This window comes from Branchiostoma belcheri, unplaced genomic scaffold (assembly GCF_001625305.1).
Source record: "Branchiostoma belcheri isolate BF01 breed outbred unplaced genomic scaffold, Haploidv18h27 scaffold28, whole genome shotgun sequence".
NCBI classification, from domain to species: Eukaryota; Metazoa; Chordata; class Leptocardii; order Amphioxiformes; family Branchiostomatidae; genus Branchiostoma; species Branchiostoma belcheri.
In genome coordinates, this window is record NW_017803887.1 from 1,478,940 (window position 1) to 1,496,905 (window position 17,966).

The 17,966-nt window shown below is 36.9% G+C and overlaps 1 protein-coding gene across 6 annotated transcripts in view; it reads right to left on the reverse strand.

Moving 5' to 3' along the window:
* LOC109472632 (protein kinase C iota type-like) overlaps nt 1-17,966 on the reverse strand; it is a 78,289-nt gene that overhangs the window by 55,565 nt on the left and 4,758 nt on the right. For 5 of the 6 annotated variants that reach the window (XM_019772460.1, XM_019772459.1, XM_019772458.1 and 2 more), the window contains exon 4: nt 11,310-11,399. In XM_019772460.1, the coding sequence (XP_019628019.1) occupies nt 11,310-11,399 (90 nt within the window). Of the gene's footprint in view, nt 1-3,537; nt 3,851-11,309; nt 11,400-17,966 lie in introns of those variants that run through there. The other variant, XM_019772464.1, reaches the window with a different exon arrangement.

The window sequence follows — 17,966 nt, forward strand, 5'->3', positions numbered from 1 at the left end:
GGGGGGGGTGGACCCCTACAAGGGACATAAATAATTCAATTTTTTGAGCTGATCAACCTTTTCTACCTCCATGATCTGGCACCTGAGAGATAAAATGTTGTATAATTGGTTTTCTAACATCGACATTGAAATAACAGTGTCCTCATGCAAGTTTTACTTTGTTATTCTGTATTTTATAGGTTCAAACCCTACATACTGTAGATATCACTTACATGTACAATGTAAGTCTAAAAAAAAAAAAAGATAACCCCTACCTACCAACCCTAATTTTCTCAGGACTGAAAGTGAAACAGGAAACACAACATTTTTTCCTAGGCCTGCTTACCGACACAAAAAATTGGACTTACCCAAATTTTACAACTTAATCTTTGTTACAGTAGTAGTTTTAGTGATATACATGTATTATAGTTTTGCAGTGTCAAAATGTGGTCGAGAGTTCACTATGAAAAATTAGTAATGACACTATGTATATGCAACTATGCTTTCAAAATGATAATGTCCCCATTTTTGCATATCATGGTGATTACGCACATTATTATACGAAACTTAAACAGAACATTTTAACTCTACACAACCATACAGAGAAATCTAAGGGGACCTATTTCTTAAACAGATACAACCTAAAAATACACAAAAACTGAAAGCACAAAGTTAACGAAACTGCCTACTATACTGCACATATGGACAGCCATTCTGAGTTGTTCACAACCACATGGGGAGGGGAGCGCGATAACAAAAACTGAAAGTTTTTTGACCTTCGACCAGTTGAGTAATAAGTAAACAATTAGTAAACCAAAACAGTTAAGGTCATAAATGGACTTGGTAGCTCATTTTAAGGCTCATTTATTTGAACACGTATAACTATTAAGTCTAAACAATTGAGAAGTCAAGGATTTTTGCCATTAATTTTGACATGATTTCAAGGATTGATGACATACATGAGGGCCTGCATGGGGGAGGGGGGGGGGTAGTGATTACAAATTATGCAAAATTTTTGCCGCCAATTACGAATTACGTTTAAGACTCAGAGCTGATTATGACTGATGTACTATTACGATTTACGTTGATTTTCGGGGAGACTGCCTACGGATTACGAAGACTAGGAAGGCCTGATTACGCCTTACGAAAAAGGGCATGCAGGCCCTCATACATGTAAGGCCAGTAAGATTAAAGTCACTTTGTGTGAAACTGAAAAACAGAACTTTTTTATTGCAACCACAACACAAAAACCCATGACTCCCATAGGCCTATTTAAACTCTCAGACATTCGAATGTCAGTTGATACAATCATGGCATTAGCCAGACCAGTCAAGTACAACCTCCAAGGCAAGAGTTACATTTGCTGTCTACAAATGTAAGATCTAAAGGGTTGAATAGTCAGGCGGCTACTTTGAGCTTGATTTCATCAGGCTCAAGATCTACATTGGCAAGAGCAACAATCCTAATACTAAGTAATAGCTTTGGGCCATACAAATTTAATACTAGTATACATTGTACATCTAATACACTGCAATTAATGAATAATAACAATTCATGTGTACATTGCCAAACAGTTCGCCATTATACAATCATGTAGATATTACCGGTTTTCTGAATTTGAAAAGGTCAACCAGTGTAACAGGCCGGAGTATTTATGATTGTACTCCAGTGCCAAAGTGTACACCCGGGTACATTCTGACCAGCAGGGGTACAGTCTGGCCTGTTACACTGGTACAACTGTGCAACACCAGCAGCTGCGATTACATTTGTGATTTACAGCCAGATAACAAGTAAAACGTCAAGTTCACAACCCTGAAATACTAGTATAAATCTTGAAAACTTATTGCAACAGCAAGGCAAGTGCTTCCTACTACGAGCAAAAAGAGTTTGAAGGAAAGTCTATACCTTTCAACTTCAAGACCTACTAGTACTAGCCCTCTACTTTCAAATTCATGTTGTCTTTCTTGCTACATTTTTACTTACAAATAATATTCAGAAACCAAGGACATGCAGTGGTCCACTGATGAAAGGGCCATGCAAATATTTTCTTCACGCCAGAGACTTACATGTACATTTTGTACCTGGTCCACAGCTGAAAGGGTCAGACAAATATTTATGGTTTAGAGCTGGTCAGATTTATTAAAAGCGCCCAAAATGATTTTAAGGCAGTATAATTGGATTTTCAAAGTCAACTTTCTGATCAGTTTAATGTACATGTATTAAGTTCAATCCACCCTATCCCATAGCATACTGATATCTGTGAGGCAAAAATGTGATTGTCACTGGTGGAAATCAGTTGCTTATTTTGAATCGTAGGCTGGTTCTAGTTTTTTATTGGTGGTACCAAAAATAAACAGCTTTTTGGGGCTATTTCAAAAGCACGAACTATAAAATGATGACAAAAATGTGCTTAGAAATGACAGTAAAGGTCAATATCAGACCGATTTCCTCATCCAGAATATGTTTTATTTTGCTGCGCTGGAATATTGGATGCCTTTAAGTGGCCTACAGACTGCCAATTTTTGCCATGTTCCTGTCACCAAACCCTTTGTAACTTCCAGTCTTGGATAGTGTGGGCTATTCTTATCTCCACAGTAGACTGGCACTTGTCCCAAATTACCATTATAACAACAGTCATTTCCCCTTGTCTAAATATATAGCCTGGGCACCATGTGATAGTATAGAGGAATCCCAGTCAGCTCATATTGTCTGCTACAATGTACTACACTAAGTGTACAAACTGATATTTATGTTTGACGGAATATCATTTGTGAATAATTAATTTTGTTGAAAATTACAACTTAGCTACATCATTCTGTTCTATATATTATTAATGATATTTACGATGGTATATAGACTAGTATTCTTTAGTAATTTACCAGCCTGATGACAGTATTTCTTACAATGGTTTCAAAACATTGCCCATGTATTTGTATGGCAAATATAATTATGAATTTGACATACACATTGATAACTTTCTCCCATGTTTTGGAGTCTGACTCAAATAAAACAGCAGACAATGAAAGGATTACATTTTGTACTTTACTGTGTTTTTTTGTGTGTGTCACATTTATATTCTAGTACTGCAAGCAGTTTGTATTCTTTAAATCTTCTTAATATGAATATTAAACTATTCTACATATTAAAATCATTAGAAAGCTTTAAAAACTTTATCCTCAACAATTATTTTCTAATCTTTCTTCCTTCTTAAGACTTACTTAAGAGTCTCTTTAGCCACAGGAAATACTTTCACACTTGTTATCTTTCACAGATCAACTATGATTATGATCTTTGTATGAATGTGCTTGTTTGTGCTTTGATAAATGAAGTAGTTATACTAGTTATTAAATCAAACACTTTAGCCTGATTGTCATGCAATAAAGTTCAATGAATTTCTATAAAACTACAATGGAATTGGGCCGGTGGAAAAATCAAGACCAGTGGTATTTCCAGCCCTGCATGTTCATGTATAAATTCATCTTTCAACTATAAATGAATTCAAAATTGCGGCAGTGGAACAAAAAAATAAAAACAGATCGCACAATACATTTTACTCACCAGTCTCTAGGAACAGCTTTCGAAATGGCATCTCTGCTCCGCTGCAAATTCAAAACCCAACGGTTTCCTCTTTTCAAAAGAAGTTTCGACTTTGCAGACGCATCCGTCTATCTACCGGTCCTATCTCTGCTCAACTCTGACAGGAAATCTCACGTTGTCCAGTCGTCCATCCCCCTACTACCAGCCGACACCGGTATTTAGATATCACTCAGTACTCAAACAATGACACACAGGCTAAAGAAACTGGAGCTCAGCAAAAAAGACTTGGAGAGGAAGTCGTCTTGACAAATAGAGAGGTCTTCTCAACTTGTTTTTCTGCCAGGCGAGAGAAAGTTGTTGGGGTAATCTGTCCTTCAGGAAGGGGAGGTTTAATTGTACAGGGAGATACCATTACTTATCAGGGGGATGATCCTTACCGACAGCTGCAAGGATGATTATATCCATCCATGGGTATAATTACTTGTTTACACAGGGTACGCTGACAAAAATAAAGATATGTAGTACCGCTGTCAACAAATATTGTGATTTGATTGGTTAAAGAATGTTTAGTTCTGATTTGAAAACTTTTGTTGCTTGTTTTGAAATTGTGTAAAATCGTGCCATGTTTGATGCTTTGCATTCCCTGGATGCTAACTGAAGAAGGACCTCTAGAGACGGTGAGTGGTACTGCAGGAGGAGGCTATCATGACAGCTGTGTATTAACTTTGGATTTTGTCAAGAAATTCTTTGCGAAGGGGTAAACCAAAAACATCTGAAGCAATAATGGACATGGGGGATACATACATAAGAATATTTAATGTTTCCTGACAGAGATATTTTCCAAAAGACATTTGGTAGGGATTTAACATCAAAATGACACACACACACAAGAAGTCTATATAAATGATTAGAAAATTTTAAAAAAATTGCCTGATATTTTATCACCCCCTTTTACAACCCTTCATGGATTGTCCCTTCAGCCATGCCCATATAAGGCCGTGGCAGGCATGTATCAGAGATTAGGAGGGTAAGCCTATGGACCTACATGTAACGGCAATTAGTGACTGGTCCCTAATCCTTCTGTAACATATCTGCCCCTGCATCAATCAAAAAGTTATTTTGATCCACACTATATCTTGATATGTTGACAAGGCTGACAACAAACACTGGGGCTACATCTACATTTGTATAGTTGTTACATCAAGTTTTAAACTTAAAGGCCCCTAGCTATAGGGCATTATCTTATATTTTGTACGTTAATTTTACTTGAAAAAAAATTTCACGTGATTGTAGTTTACTTCCACTTTTCAACATATTTGTGTAATTATCTAACATTTTGACATCTATAGCAGTCACTAAAACATACTACACGAGGTGCATTCAGTTATAGTACCACCACAAAATACCAGAATGTAAACAAATATGGCTGACATCTGTTTCCAGCTTGATATTTTGGCGCCTACGTTTCCTGAATGTATTTGCAATGGAGTGCAGTTGATTCAACTTATTTTGTAAAAAAAAATTGACTTTTTGTATCATCCTAATGTTACATGATGAAGCTTTTTAAGTGTTGTATGAAAAAGTTACAATGTACACAATTTTGTACTACTGTAATATGTCAAATTAAACATTTTACTTTGCAGGAAAAAATTCCAGTAACTCAGAAATGATATTACAAGAAACAGAAATCGTATGTCAGACCCTGCTGACCTACATTTATCAAATTATTCCCAGTTTTCAGCCTAGCACCCTTCTATATGCAGGACTATGTCCAGATACATGAAACCCTAAACTGTTTAATGTATGTTTCAGCAATGTGACCTCCTGACCTCTGCTTGGAAAACTGAGACCCAATGACTCATGACACGTCTCTGGTGCATGTGGCTTTTTTAACATCCAGGGCCACACCAATTTAATTTGTTGGTTTTCGGATCTTCTTTTTTTAAGATTTGCAAAAAAATAAAAGATTCTGGTTCTGAATCAACTCAAAAATGCTCATATTTTGCCCCCAACAGTCAAGGAAAAGTTCTTTTTTTCCTAGTACAGTTTTTCCATCTATCAATGCAGACTGAGTGGTTTGATTAGTTCATCATTCATCATTTATATTTCAACCAAGCCTTTTGTGCTGGCTCCTATTGTAGCATTTGGGACTATAATAGAATGCCTAGACCTGTTTTTATTTTCTTATTTTTTGGCCCCGTCGCTTCATATTTTTTCTGAAAAAATCCGAGAACCAACAAATTAAATTGGTGTGACCCAGGTATTTAATACATGGAGGCCAGCGAAACTCAAGCTTTGCTTCAGAACATTTCCTTTCAGGATTGATATCATAAATTTCTCTGAGGTAATATGAAAGAAAAAACTTATCATCTGTATGAATCTTGGTTGGTTAATTGATTTGCAAAAACAAAAAACTAAAATTCACAAGTTTATTTATTGTTTTTTTTTTTTAATTTAAGATAGGCCTTTGTCTTTTTCTGTCCAAAAATAAGGAATTGAATTTACAACAAATTTATATTTGACATCATTTATGGCATTTTATCTGTGAGAATTTTTCATCTTAAAATTTCTTCATAATACTATAGCCTTAGTGAGATATTTCAATATATCTATAATATGGTTTCTTTTCCCTTTGCTGTTACAGTAGAAATTGTACACACGTTATAATAATTTTTAACATATAAATTATGATAAAACTGAGACTGACATTTTATTCTGAATATAAAATGATCAGATTCTATTTAAAGCATAGACACCTACATTGTACATCAGACAAATTCCACTGATTAAACATAACCCCTAACAGTCACTCTGGTAAAATGTCTTCTGAGGCCACACCAATTTAATTTGCTGGTTCTCGGATTCGCCTCTTCGTTTTTTTCTGATTTGCAAAAAAAAAAAATTTATTCTGGTCCTGAATCAACTGAAAAATGCTCATATTTTGCCCCCAACAGTTGAGGAAAGTCCTTTTCTTCCTAGTTGTTACAGTTTTCCCATCTATCATTGCAGTGTTTTGATTAAAAGTTCAAAATTCAATGTTTAAATTTCAACCCAGCCTTTTGTGTTGACTTCATGGCTCATTTTGTAGCAATTAAGCCTATAATAGGATGCCTAGACCTGTTTTTATTTTTTTTCGCCCTGTCGCTTCATATTTTTTCTGAAAAAATCCGAGAACCAACAAATTGAATTGGTGTGGCCCAGGTATTTGATATATGGAGGCCAGTGAAACTCAAGCTTTGCTTCAGAATATTTCCTTTCAGGATTGATATTCATATCATAAATTTCTCAGAGATAATATGATATTAATGCAAAATTTATTATCTGTAGCAATCTAGGTTGGTTAGTTCATTTGCAAAAACAAAAAACTAAAATTCACAAGTTTTTTTATTGTTTTTTTTTTAAATTTAAGATAGTCTTTTTCTGTCCAATAATAAGGAGACGACAAATTTACATTTGACAGTACATATATCATTTATGGCATTTTATTTGTGAGAATTTTTAAGTTAAAATTTCTTAGTTATAGCTTTAGTGAGATATTTCAATATTATGGTTTCTTTTCCCTTTGCTTTAAAAATTGTACACACTTCATATATCATGATAAAACTGAGACTGACATAATTTCATTCTGAATAATAAATATGATCAGATTCTATTTAAAGCATAGACACCTACATCAGACAAATTCCAATGATTAAACATAACCCCTAACAGTCACTCGGGTAAAATGTCTTCTGACATCGTAATTACAAGATGTGCCATTGTGGCCGGCAAGTGTCAATAAACTTTACTTACAGGAATGAGACAAAAGCCGAGGGTGTCAAATCTACTCAGACCCAGGAATAATCAAACAAGGACTGACTTCGCATGACAATTAGAATACCTGGGCTCAAAATACATATTTCTATTACCTGCAAAATTGCAAGTTGTCAGAAATACATGTACTTTCTCTTAATTCTTAGTATAGTAGGATTTTGACAACAGAAACGAAGATATTCTGGCATACAAAATCTTCATGTTTTTGACATTTTATCACATCTGTATCATCAGTAAATATTTTCTGCATTTTTTTTTCAAACTGAGCAAAAACTAACTGACCCATGGTCCCCCAAATTTCTGGTGGTACCAATAAATATACATTTTACAGTAGCTGGATATTAACAATACTATAGACTTTCTCACAGAAATGATATACAACTGAATTGAGCACCCTTAAAAACTTGAGCGATTGTTTAAAGAATGTTGAAAAGGTATTTTACTATATTTTACAAAATTTAATTTACTTTATTTTGTAAGCTTTCGTATTAGGAAATAATATCACACAGTCCAATATGACTTAATGAAGATTACTGGTTACCAGTATCCTATTAATTTATAAAAACGTATAATTTTGTGCACATTTGCTATATTTAGATGTCACAAATTATTTAGCATCTTTGGTACCACTAGTGGTGTCTCTAGGTAACCAACCGCCACCCAGGTTACGTAAGATGATACCTTGCCATGATAATAAGGTTTGACCTTGCCAAATGACCTTCATACCCAATGCAATCCCCAACAAGTCTAAACGATTAATCATATTAAAATGTCTGGAAACCATCCTCACTTCAACATAGCCTTCAAGGCAAAACATCAGTAAACACCTACAATCTATACAGAGTCATAATATCATTGTTTTCTGTATATTAAGTAAATATTGAAGAGTAAACAACAACAAAATATGGTAAGTTAAACCAAGAGTTGTATTCTTACCCACCTCCACCCATGCTTGGTACCAACACTACCACAGATGTATCCACAGAAACAGCAACAAGCTTCTCTTCTCTGCATATTAAACTCAGCTGCTGCAAATGTTTCCTTTACAGGTTTAGGTACAACAGTCCCAGGGAACCCAATAGGACCACGGAGCCAGGAGAATACTAGCCTAGCCTGGTCCCCAGACTCTCCCAAGGCTGCAAACTGGGATTTCTCTAGCCTGGGTCTCAGACTCTCAGGCTCTCCCAGGGCTACTTCACCTGGTTTTGCTTGGCATTGTAAGCTACATGTAACCTATGCCTGCCTAGCTACATGTACATGAGTCTATCTTATGATTTTGCCTGCTAGTTAGTAAGGAACCTTTAAAGAGATATGGCAAACTTTCTTTGGGGTATGTTGGCCTGAGGGACAATAATCTGGCCTTTGTGGGACCTGGGAACAGCCTGGTTTCCAACACGTTGGCAGAACGTACTGCACCTGCGCGAAATCCGTAATATATTGTGCATATATATATAAGCAATTCCGCAGAATGTCCCATATAAGGTTGTATTCGCGCATATAAGGTTAACATCCCATCTGTAGTTTCCAAATGTTATGTCGGAAAAAATATTGTCTGCAACATGCAAAATTAAATGCAACGTTGATCAAAAATCCAACAAAAACTGTGAAAAATCCGGATTCTGCGCAGGCGCAGTACATTCTGCCGACGTGCTCTGGTTTCCAGGCTATGGCGAACCCTTGCTCATTAAGCATGCGGAGGATGTACCAAATCCATTGGGTTCCTATAGCACAGATGGACCAATCAATTAACCCCTTCTGGAACTCATGACATTGACGAAATTACCCCTAGTAATACTAATAAACCAACAACAGGAACACTAACGGTAGCTTCAAAATTTCTAACGTTACTTTACACTTTATTCTACCATAAAAGTCTTACGATATAATAATAGACACTAAGGATAAAAAGGAATTCATAATTATCATAGCTATGAGGAATTGACGACATGTTGAAGTCTGGTTGGAAAGTGCACCAATCAATCAAGCTTTTACATCCATGCATATCCTGGCCCATGTTGTTACTGCCTGTTAAAGTAACAAGGGCACTGATTGGCTGTTGCCCTTAGTTCAGGGTCCTGAGGGCTTAAAATGCTTACAGTAAATCTGGTAATTATGTTTACCAAAGGAAAATATATTGTTTTTTCTCAGTTTCTTCTTCTTCTCCAAACAGTAACCTCTGACCTGGTCAATGACCTGAACCAGACCCTCTCTCACCATGGTAACTGGTATTGGGTTACATTATGTTGCAATTTTATAGTAGGAGGGATTTAGACTCCTGTCACCATATGTGTGAATGTGTTTGAGTGAGAATTAACAGAGCAGACCATATGCGAAGGTAAACATTATGCATTTGCTTTGCAAATGTTACTTTTCTAGTTTTCAAAATCATTTATACCAGACAGGTTTTACCTGCACCACTCATCATTTTCTTTCTCTGTCAGTTCTTTAAAAAACACTGCTTTGAAATATTTCTATTGTTGTTCTATTGTTGAGTTCTTTTCTTCCTAGTTGTTACAGTTTTTACCATCTATCAATACAGTGGTTTGATCAAAAGTTCAAAATTCATTGTTTAAATATTAACCAAGCCTTTTGAGTTGACTTCATGTCTCCCTTCGTAGCATTTTGGGCTGTAATAGGATGCCTAGACCTGTTTTATTTTTATTTTTTTTCGCCCTGTCGCTTCATACTAGTATTTTTTCTGAAAAAATCCAAGAACCAACAAATTAAATTGGTTTGGCCTTATGAGGTTATGCAGCAGAGAGAAGGTTAACGTTATTCTTGTCTGCTGCTAAAATGACTTATTGCAGTACTTTCAGCTATGGCTTATGATCCATCGACAAATTGGGTAGCTGACTGCCAAGCTTACGGTGAGGTTAGGAGTAGCTTTTAGATATATTACAGAAGTATTGTACTTGTCATGTGCATTTGCAGAGGGAGTATTGAACTAAATGTCACCCTACGTGTACGTGTACGTGTGCACACATATTCAGAAATATGCACAAATGCCATCAGTGGTTAGCTTCATGTCACATGTTATCTGGTTGACTGTCGGTTGTACCCTGTCTCACGAGGGTTAGACGTGCTTGCACTTCAGATAAGCTGGTTTTATGTATTTTATATTCATTGAATGTGACCTTATCCTTATCATTACCAACATCTTTCTTTGATTTTTTTAAATTCTAGCTCACACATTTAAAAATAGCCTACTATAGCACATCCTCCTAAGCCCAAAAGGTATCTCACACACACACATGAACCCAAAACATAACCTTTTCTTCTCAGTGTCAAGGTAAAAAATAATCTGGCATTCCTTAATGAAGTAAGTGACTGTCAGCTTCCTGAATTCCCCCAGTAAAGCTCTAATTTCTAGTAGCTCCCTGGCCAGATTTTTAGATTTTTGACCTGTCAATCTTCCCCAACCCACATGCTGTCAACCTACTGTCAGGACTAACAGCCACACAGACCCACAAGTACCATAGATCCATTCACGACTAAGTTCCTATGCTATCCATACACACACACACACACACACACACACACACAAAAACCCAAAACATAACCTTCACATTCTCAGTGAATGTAAAAATTAAAAAAAATTGAACTGTTTGCAACATGAATGCAAAGATTGAAGTCAAAAACAATTACCAAACAAAAACGCACACATAGACCCAAAACACAACCCTTCCTATAACATCTGTGTCCATAATATCACCAGGGTCCATATGTAATATCGCCACCTTTAGAAATAGTGTGCTTTAAGATATTTTTACTGCAACATACCCTAGGTATGTACATTTGACGTGTGAAGAAGTGCATACCAAAAGTATGTTGCAGTAAAAATATCTTTAAGCACATTGTTTCTCAAGGTGGCGATATTATGGACACAGATGTTACCAAACAAAAAATGCACAAATGGACCCAAAAGACAACCCTTCCTATACTGAGTGACTGTACAAACGTGATATTTGTGCTGTTCTCACCGTGAATGCAGAGTTCGGAGTCCTTGTTGATCTCGTACAGCCTGATGGCCTCGTCTAGCTCCTCCTGAGATGAGATGGTACAGGGGTCACCTGGGGGAGACAACAGGGTCAGGTCATACTGTAATTCACATTATGTTCACTGTAGCAAAATTTCACAGTCTGAGAAAAATGGACATGTTCATGGAACTATATATTCATGGTGGTGACAGGTGCAGGAAAAAGAAAGTCCTGAATTGTTTGTTAACTGTAATGATAAGTTCTCGGAACAGAAGTGACAGTGAAAACAGTGAATCTAAAGTATAGAAAAAAAAAATCAGGAATTACAGTACATGAGATACAACAGGAACATACACAGGGCTGGAAATTTTTAGTGCACAATCTTATTGAGCAATGCCTCCAAAGTTAAAGCTCTCAGAAATGTATGTAGAAAGATCAGATAGATCTATATTAAAGTTGGGCGGTATCACAAGGGTCTGGATCAGCTCCAAATTGCCCCCAACTTATGTGACCTAAATATTTATACATATCCCAGGTGACGCCATAAATAAGACTGTAAGTTAGGGTATAGAATATTCTTCTTACACAACCATAGAGTTTCTCACCTGACTGGAGTTCCGCAACTCGCCGCTATTTAAATAGCGGTGAGTTGCAGAACTCCAGTCAGAAGCTCTGAGGAAGGTGTCTGATAGACATCGAAACGTAAGCAGGTGAGAAACTCTATGGTTGTGTAAGAAGAAAATTCTATACCCTAAGTATCTTCCAACCTGATGAAATTATTTACGGAAGACTGTAAGTTATATTTTCTGTATGTTAATGATGGAAAACCAGAATTGTACAATGTTTCAGCACTCAGGTGTCAGATCATGGAACTAGAAAAGCTTGATCAGCCCCCCAAAAAAGGTATGTCCCATTCAGGGGTCCACACAAAAGACTAGGGTCGGCAGCTTTTTCTAGGATTGGTTGGGAAACAGGAAACACAATATTTTTTTCCTAGGCCTTTCCTACTCTTTTCGATAAGTGTGGTGGGTTCTTTATACCGTGCTTCTTAAACATGGGACAGACATTTCATGCATTTTCCAAGGGACTAACCAAAGCTAGGTAGTAGTAACTTTGGGCCCTTCTTCAATGGAAGGTATTTCAGCACCAAGGAGGTACCTTTTAGATACTCAAGTAGCAAGCAATGTTCTAGCCAGGCCACTTAATTTGTAGTTTCTTCTCATTGTCAATCAGTCTTAATTATCTCCGTACGTTAATGACCCAAGTAATGTTTGGCCTTTAACCCAGAAGCCCTACCTTGCAGGTGTAATTTGATGAGTGGTGGCATTTCCGGGAGAAAAAGGATGACTTTCAGGAACAAATTGGGCACCTCGTGGGTCATTAGACCAGCCAAGGCCCTTTCCATTGATTTAACCATATATCCACTGGGAGATGACCTAGATTTTGCTGGGGTTATCAAGCTTTAAGGTGGAGCTCAGTAGTTTAAGCTCTAAATCATGGCCACAGTACTGCGCCAGGGCTCGAAATGTTCTGGTCATGTGGTGTAATGGTTAGGGTGTTTGGTCTAGATTTTTTATCTGGGTTTCTTTTTTGCACTTGATGAATTTTTCTGCAAGTTATTTGATCCAACCAACTATATAATGTCCTTGGTCCAACTAAGAAAGAATTAGACCATTTCATCATTCTGATGCACCCCACAGCCAAGGACCTGTAACCCCTTGAATACCCTGCCTGTTGATACAAAAAGCTGGCAAAATAGAATTCAAAGCTACATTAAAACCCCGACCTACATGTATAAAAAGATGCCTGAAACAAGCATCTGCTTGGAGAGTATCCATTGTCCCTTTCTCTAAGTTATTAATGGTCCAACTAAGAAAGAATTGGACCATTTCAGATGCACCCCACAGCCAAGGACCCGTAACCCCCTGACTACCCTGCCTGATGATCCGAGTAACCTAATTTCTATCAATGGCAGATCCCAGGTGCCTCATCAGGTGAGTATTGTCTGTTCCTGACAAGAAAAAAAATGGGGCTGTCTGTTGTTGTTAGAACTTAAATATATCAGTGTACTACTTTTTACTGTTGATATAAATGCATCTCTATCTTATTCTTGATTGAGCATATCCAAAATGTACATTTTATGTAGCTTCTTCCTTGGCTTATGATTATATTTCAAATGTTTCAAGTATTCAAATGAATACCGCGGATCGGATCTCCCTTCGACCTTCTGTCGTCAGGCGATCTGACGCGCGGTCAAGCTGGAACCTCGGGCGATACGGAATACCCCGTGTAGTATTCTATATATACAGTAGGGACTACCAGACAATTCATGACCATGACAGTTATGCCTCATTAGTAGTACATGTAATTAATCCTAACAGGGTACACTGGCTAATTAGGTAACGAACCATAAATGTCAGGCTAGTCAAATTGACTCAATTTTGATTGCAGTCCTGTGACTATGCAGGGCTTGAAATACCTTTTTTTCTGTACGTACACATTTGTACATACCTGCACCTACTGTCTAGTGCAAGTAACATTCAAAATCACCTGCACCAGACAAATTTTATCTGCACCACTCAGAATCAGAAATACCTGCACAGCTCCAATTTTACCTGTACTAACCTGCATATACCTAGTACATGGACCAGTGCAGGTTAGGTGCAGGTAGACATCAGAAATACCTGCACAGCTCCAATTTTACCTGCACTAACCTGCATATACCCAGTACATGGACCAGTGCAGGTTAAGTGCAGATAGACATCAGAAATACATGTGCCTGCACTAACCAGCATATGATTCATTATGAATTTTGTATTTTCAGCGCTGGTACTATTATTAATAGTGTTAAAAACTGTTCAGAGGATGAACTGAAGTGAACCGTTCCATGTTGGCACCTTGACATGCATATTACATTATTCCACGTAAATTATTCATAGCATTCCGCAAATATTGTAAGCAGACTTCCTACACTATTATTGAGCATCACATTATTTATCTTACTCTTAGTAGTCTTACCATTGTTTTGCTTTTTCAATATTGTTATGGCTTGGTTACACTTGAACATAAATTTGCAAATGAGATAAAGTCATTAAGGGTCACTGCTCAAGAAAACCAGGTGAAACCAGGTAAAACCAGGCAGGAGTTGGAGAATGGGGTTCAGCCAAGTCGACTCAAACTGTGACGGGTACAGTATGTTTGCATAATAACGAACAGCTTAATAATGACTAAAACTATATGATTTTTCCCATTGACACACTTAGCATTAAAATCATTGTCTATCTATAATGGCCACCTGTTTTATGTGACCAAGTTCTTCTGATCCCACGAATGGCTAATAGATATGCTTTAACTGTAACAAAAATGGATAATTTTCCCCATTGACCCAAGCATTAAAAAACCTGTCTATTGTGACCACTTATCTACTGTGACTATTAATACCAATGACAATTTTGACTGCACCTCCTATGAGTATGACCTTCTATTCGCTTCTATAAAGTACTAATTAATCACTAGACGATTTAGAGCCCCATGCGGAAAACCGTGCGACGTTTACCTTTGGAAATTCGGCTGTTTCCGACCGGAATGCACCCTCGGCACGCAGCACGGGACAAAGAGAAGGACCAACAACCTCTGTCCATTACACCAACTTAATCACCCGAGCTTCGCCGAAAACTAAATCTAATCAAACCGTCGTGCTTCCGAGCATGAGTCAGAAACGGCGTGAAAAATTATCATCGCGCCTCCGCCACTCAAAGGAAATAAAACGAAACAGAAGCGGACAGTAAAGAATCTCTCGTAGTTGTACCAAAGGTATTTCCTGAGAAGTAGTGATAAATCAGAGCGGGGAGACGTCAGTGGTGCGGTCCCGCGGGGCATATATCCGTCACACGAGCTGCGCGCGAAACAAAAACGTCCCTCTGAGGACACAACATTTCCCTCCCACCAAACCTAATCAAATCCTAGAACCAAAGTAGATCACAATGGATGGATTGAGATTTACTCATTTATAGCTGCTACAATTTCCAGACAGGCAACAAATCAGTAACAGTAAAATCTGATATATTACACAAACGCACAATTTTACGCAAGCGATAAGCGAGAATAAAACATCATGACAATAAGGGCGAGGGATTATCAGGGAAAACGAAAGGCTCGGCGCGGAGCATCAGAAGGATTACGGCTCGATCAATACCATCCATCAACGTCGCTACCTAAAACACTCCGCAGCTTACCTCCTAAGCTCTCAAGACTTCTCAAGAAAATAACAAGACATCTTCCATATTACAAGACTCTTCTGTACATCTAATTGGAATAACAACGTAATGATATACTCTTAAAGAATAAACGCTTTCTTGGAGACATTCCCTACTGATAAATAAAGGGCGAGGCCTACCATCCCATGGCAAGTCCAATATTCCGAAAGATTCCGTATTGCCCACGACCTTTATTCCTGGCTCTATCCCACACCACTTGGCTTGCCGGCATTTCTTGGAATATTCCCAATTCCGATAAATGTCTGCTCACCCCGTACTCGATTACCATTGATCAAAACAGCCTGCATGTCATAAATACAGACACTCGATCCTAAAACATTTTTTGAGAACAAAAATTGGAAATCTACATGTGAATTTGATTCTGGTGTGAATTTCTTTTATTGGAAATCAGATGAGCCATCATTTTGTATTTCTAGAAATTTGAATAGATTTTATTGTTTCCTTTTGAAAGAAATATTTGTTTTTGTATTTAAAAGATTTTTCGCAACAATGCCGGACTATCATCATGAAAACAAAGTCTCTGAATCTAAATTCAAGTTCTCTCTTTTCCTACATATATCTTTCACTATTATTCTCTATTAAAAACAGAGAATATGTAGTATGTCCTTTAATATTTTTATGACTTACCGTTTTTTCTGTTACCTAATTTAGTCATTAACATAAATGTTTGCTAACCAATTATTAATGAGCAATATTGTCTTTATCATAATTAATGCATGGCGGATATAACTGGCAGTAATTTCTAAATTGCTTACAATAAAGAATAAATTTTGAAGCAACTGAGTCTGTTGTGAGTCAGGAAGCAAAATACATTTTTGTGAGTAGGTGCACTACAGAAAATAAAGTAGAATGTCATCATCAGCAAAACAAAATTACAAACCTTCTTGCCCAGGGTTGAATATGAAATTCTACTAAACTAATTTCAAAAGTTTTAAGAAATAATAATAATAATGATTAATACAACAAAGGTTTTATTTCTCTAACACCTATATATCAAGAAAATTCTGAAGACCAAATTTGTATACTTATATCTTGTATGGAACCCTACATGTACTTTCTAATAATAAAACACATACCAGCAGGCTGGAAAAACTAGTATTTTTTTTGCAAACAATTACAATTGTACCTGCACCAGACAAATTTTACCTGCACAACTCAGAAACTGTTCAGAAACAATTGCCATTGTTTCTTTTAGTTTTACACTTTATATGGTGGTAACAGTCAAATCAAAATCCACACACACATGTACACTAACATTTGCATGTAAACTCAATACATGGCCCAATTCAGGTTATTATTAATATTACGTGCAGGTAGACATCAGAAATACCTGCACAGCTGCAATCTTACCTAGTACACTAACCTGCATACTAGTATATAGTGGGATTTCCAGTCCTAACATATATGACTATGCTGTACACAAACTTGAAAAGCAAACAAAAACTGCCATACTTGTAAAAAAAGATTATACCTAATGAATATTCCCCTCGATTGTTGAGAATATGACAAAGACAGTCCTACCTTACAAGCTTGTGCTTGACACACCATCAGAAATCTTGCACCAGAACATGTGGAGTTCCTAATTATGTTGTACTTCCCCATTTCCCACTACTTATAAGCTGTAATTAGTCTTCATTTGCATAACCTCAGGGAAATTATGAGTAGCGTCTGATGGAAGAGGTGAGAAGTGAATTAATAATGGAGTCAGCACGGAGGCAGATGATGGCTGATCCTGGGAGAACTGTTAACACCAACTGATCCTTGGCCTAGGAAAAAAATGTTGTGTTTCCTGTTGCAGTCCTAAGATTATTCATAAGAATTTCTTTGGTTCTATGAGTCTACTGCATGTGAAAAACCTGCGTGTGAAAAAGTTCTGTCCTGAGTCTCCTGACATGTCAGAAAATATGCAGCACTTGCAGAAAACTGTGTCCCTGTGATATGATTTTCCATCTACAACCTGAAATTTTGTTTGAAAATAAATAAAAAAGAAAAGAAATAATGGAATCTTACTTCTGTAGTATAAAGTATAACAAACATATTTTTTCAAGCAGGTTTTTTCACACATCTATCTTAAACTGTGTGAACCAAGGTACAGACTTTGTTTTCATGTTGACAATTTTAATTTTTAATTTTCAGTACTAAAAAGTATAACAGAATAACCAAACCAGCCAATCTCACAAAACAATCTTAACATCTCTTTTACCCTAAATAAGTAATATTCAGCACAGTTAGATAATCCTACCTTTCCACTAGAAGCCATATCCTAAAGGACAAGAAAGATTGGAGCCTGCCATGCATGAAATGCCCTTTACATTAACGGTTTCACAGGGAAGACTCAAGTGCATTATTACAGCAGACTGTGCACAACAGATGGATATTACAG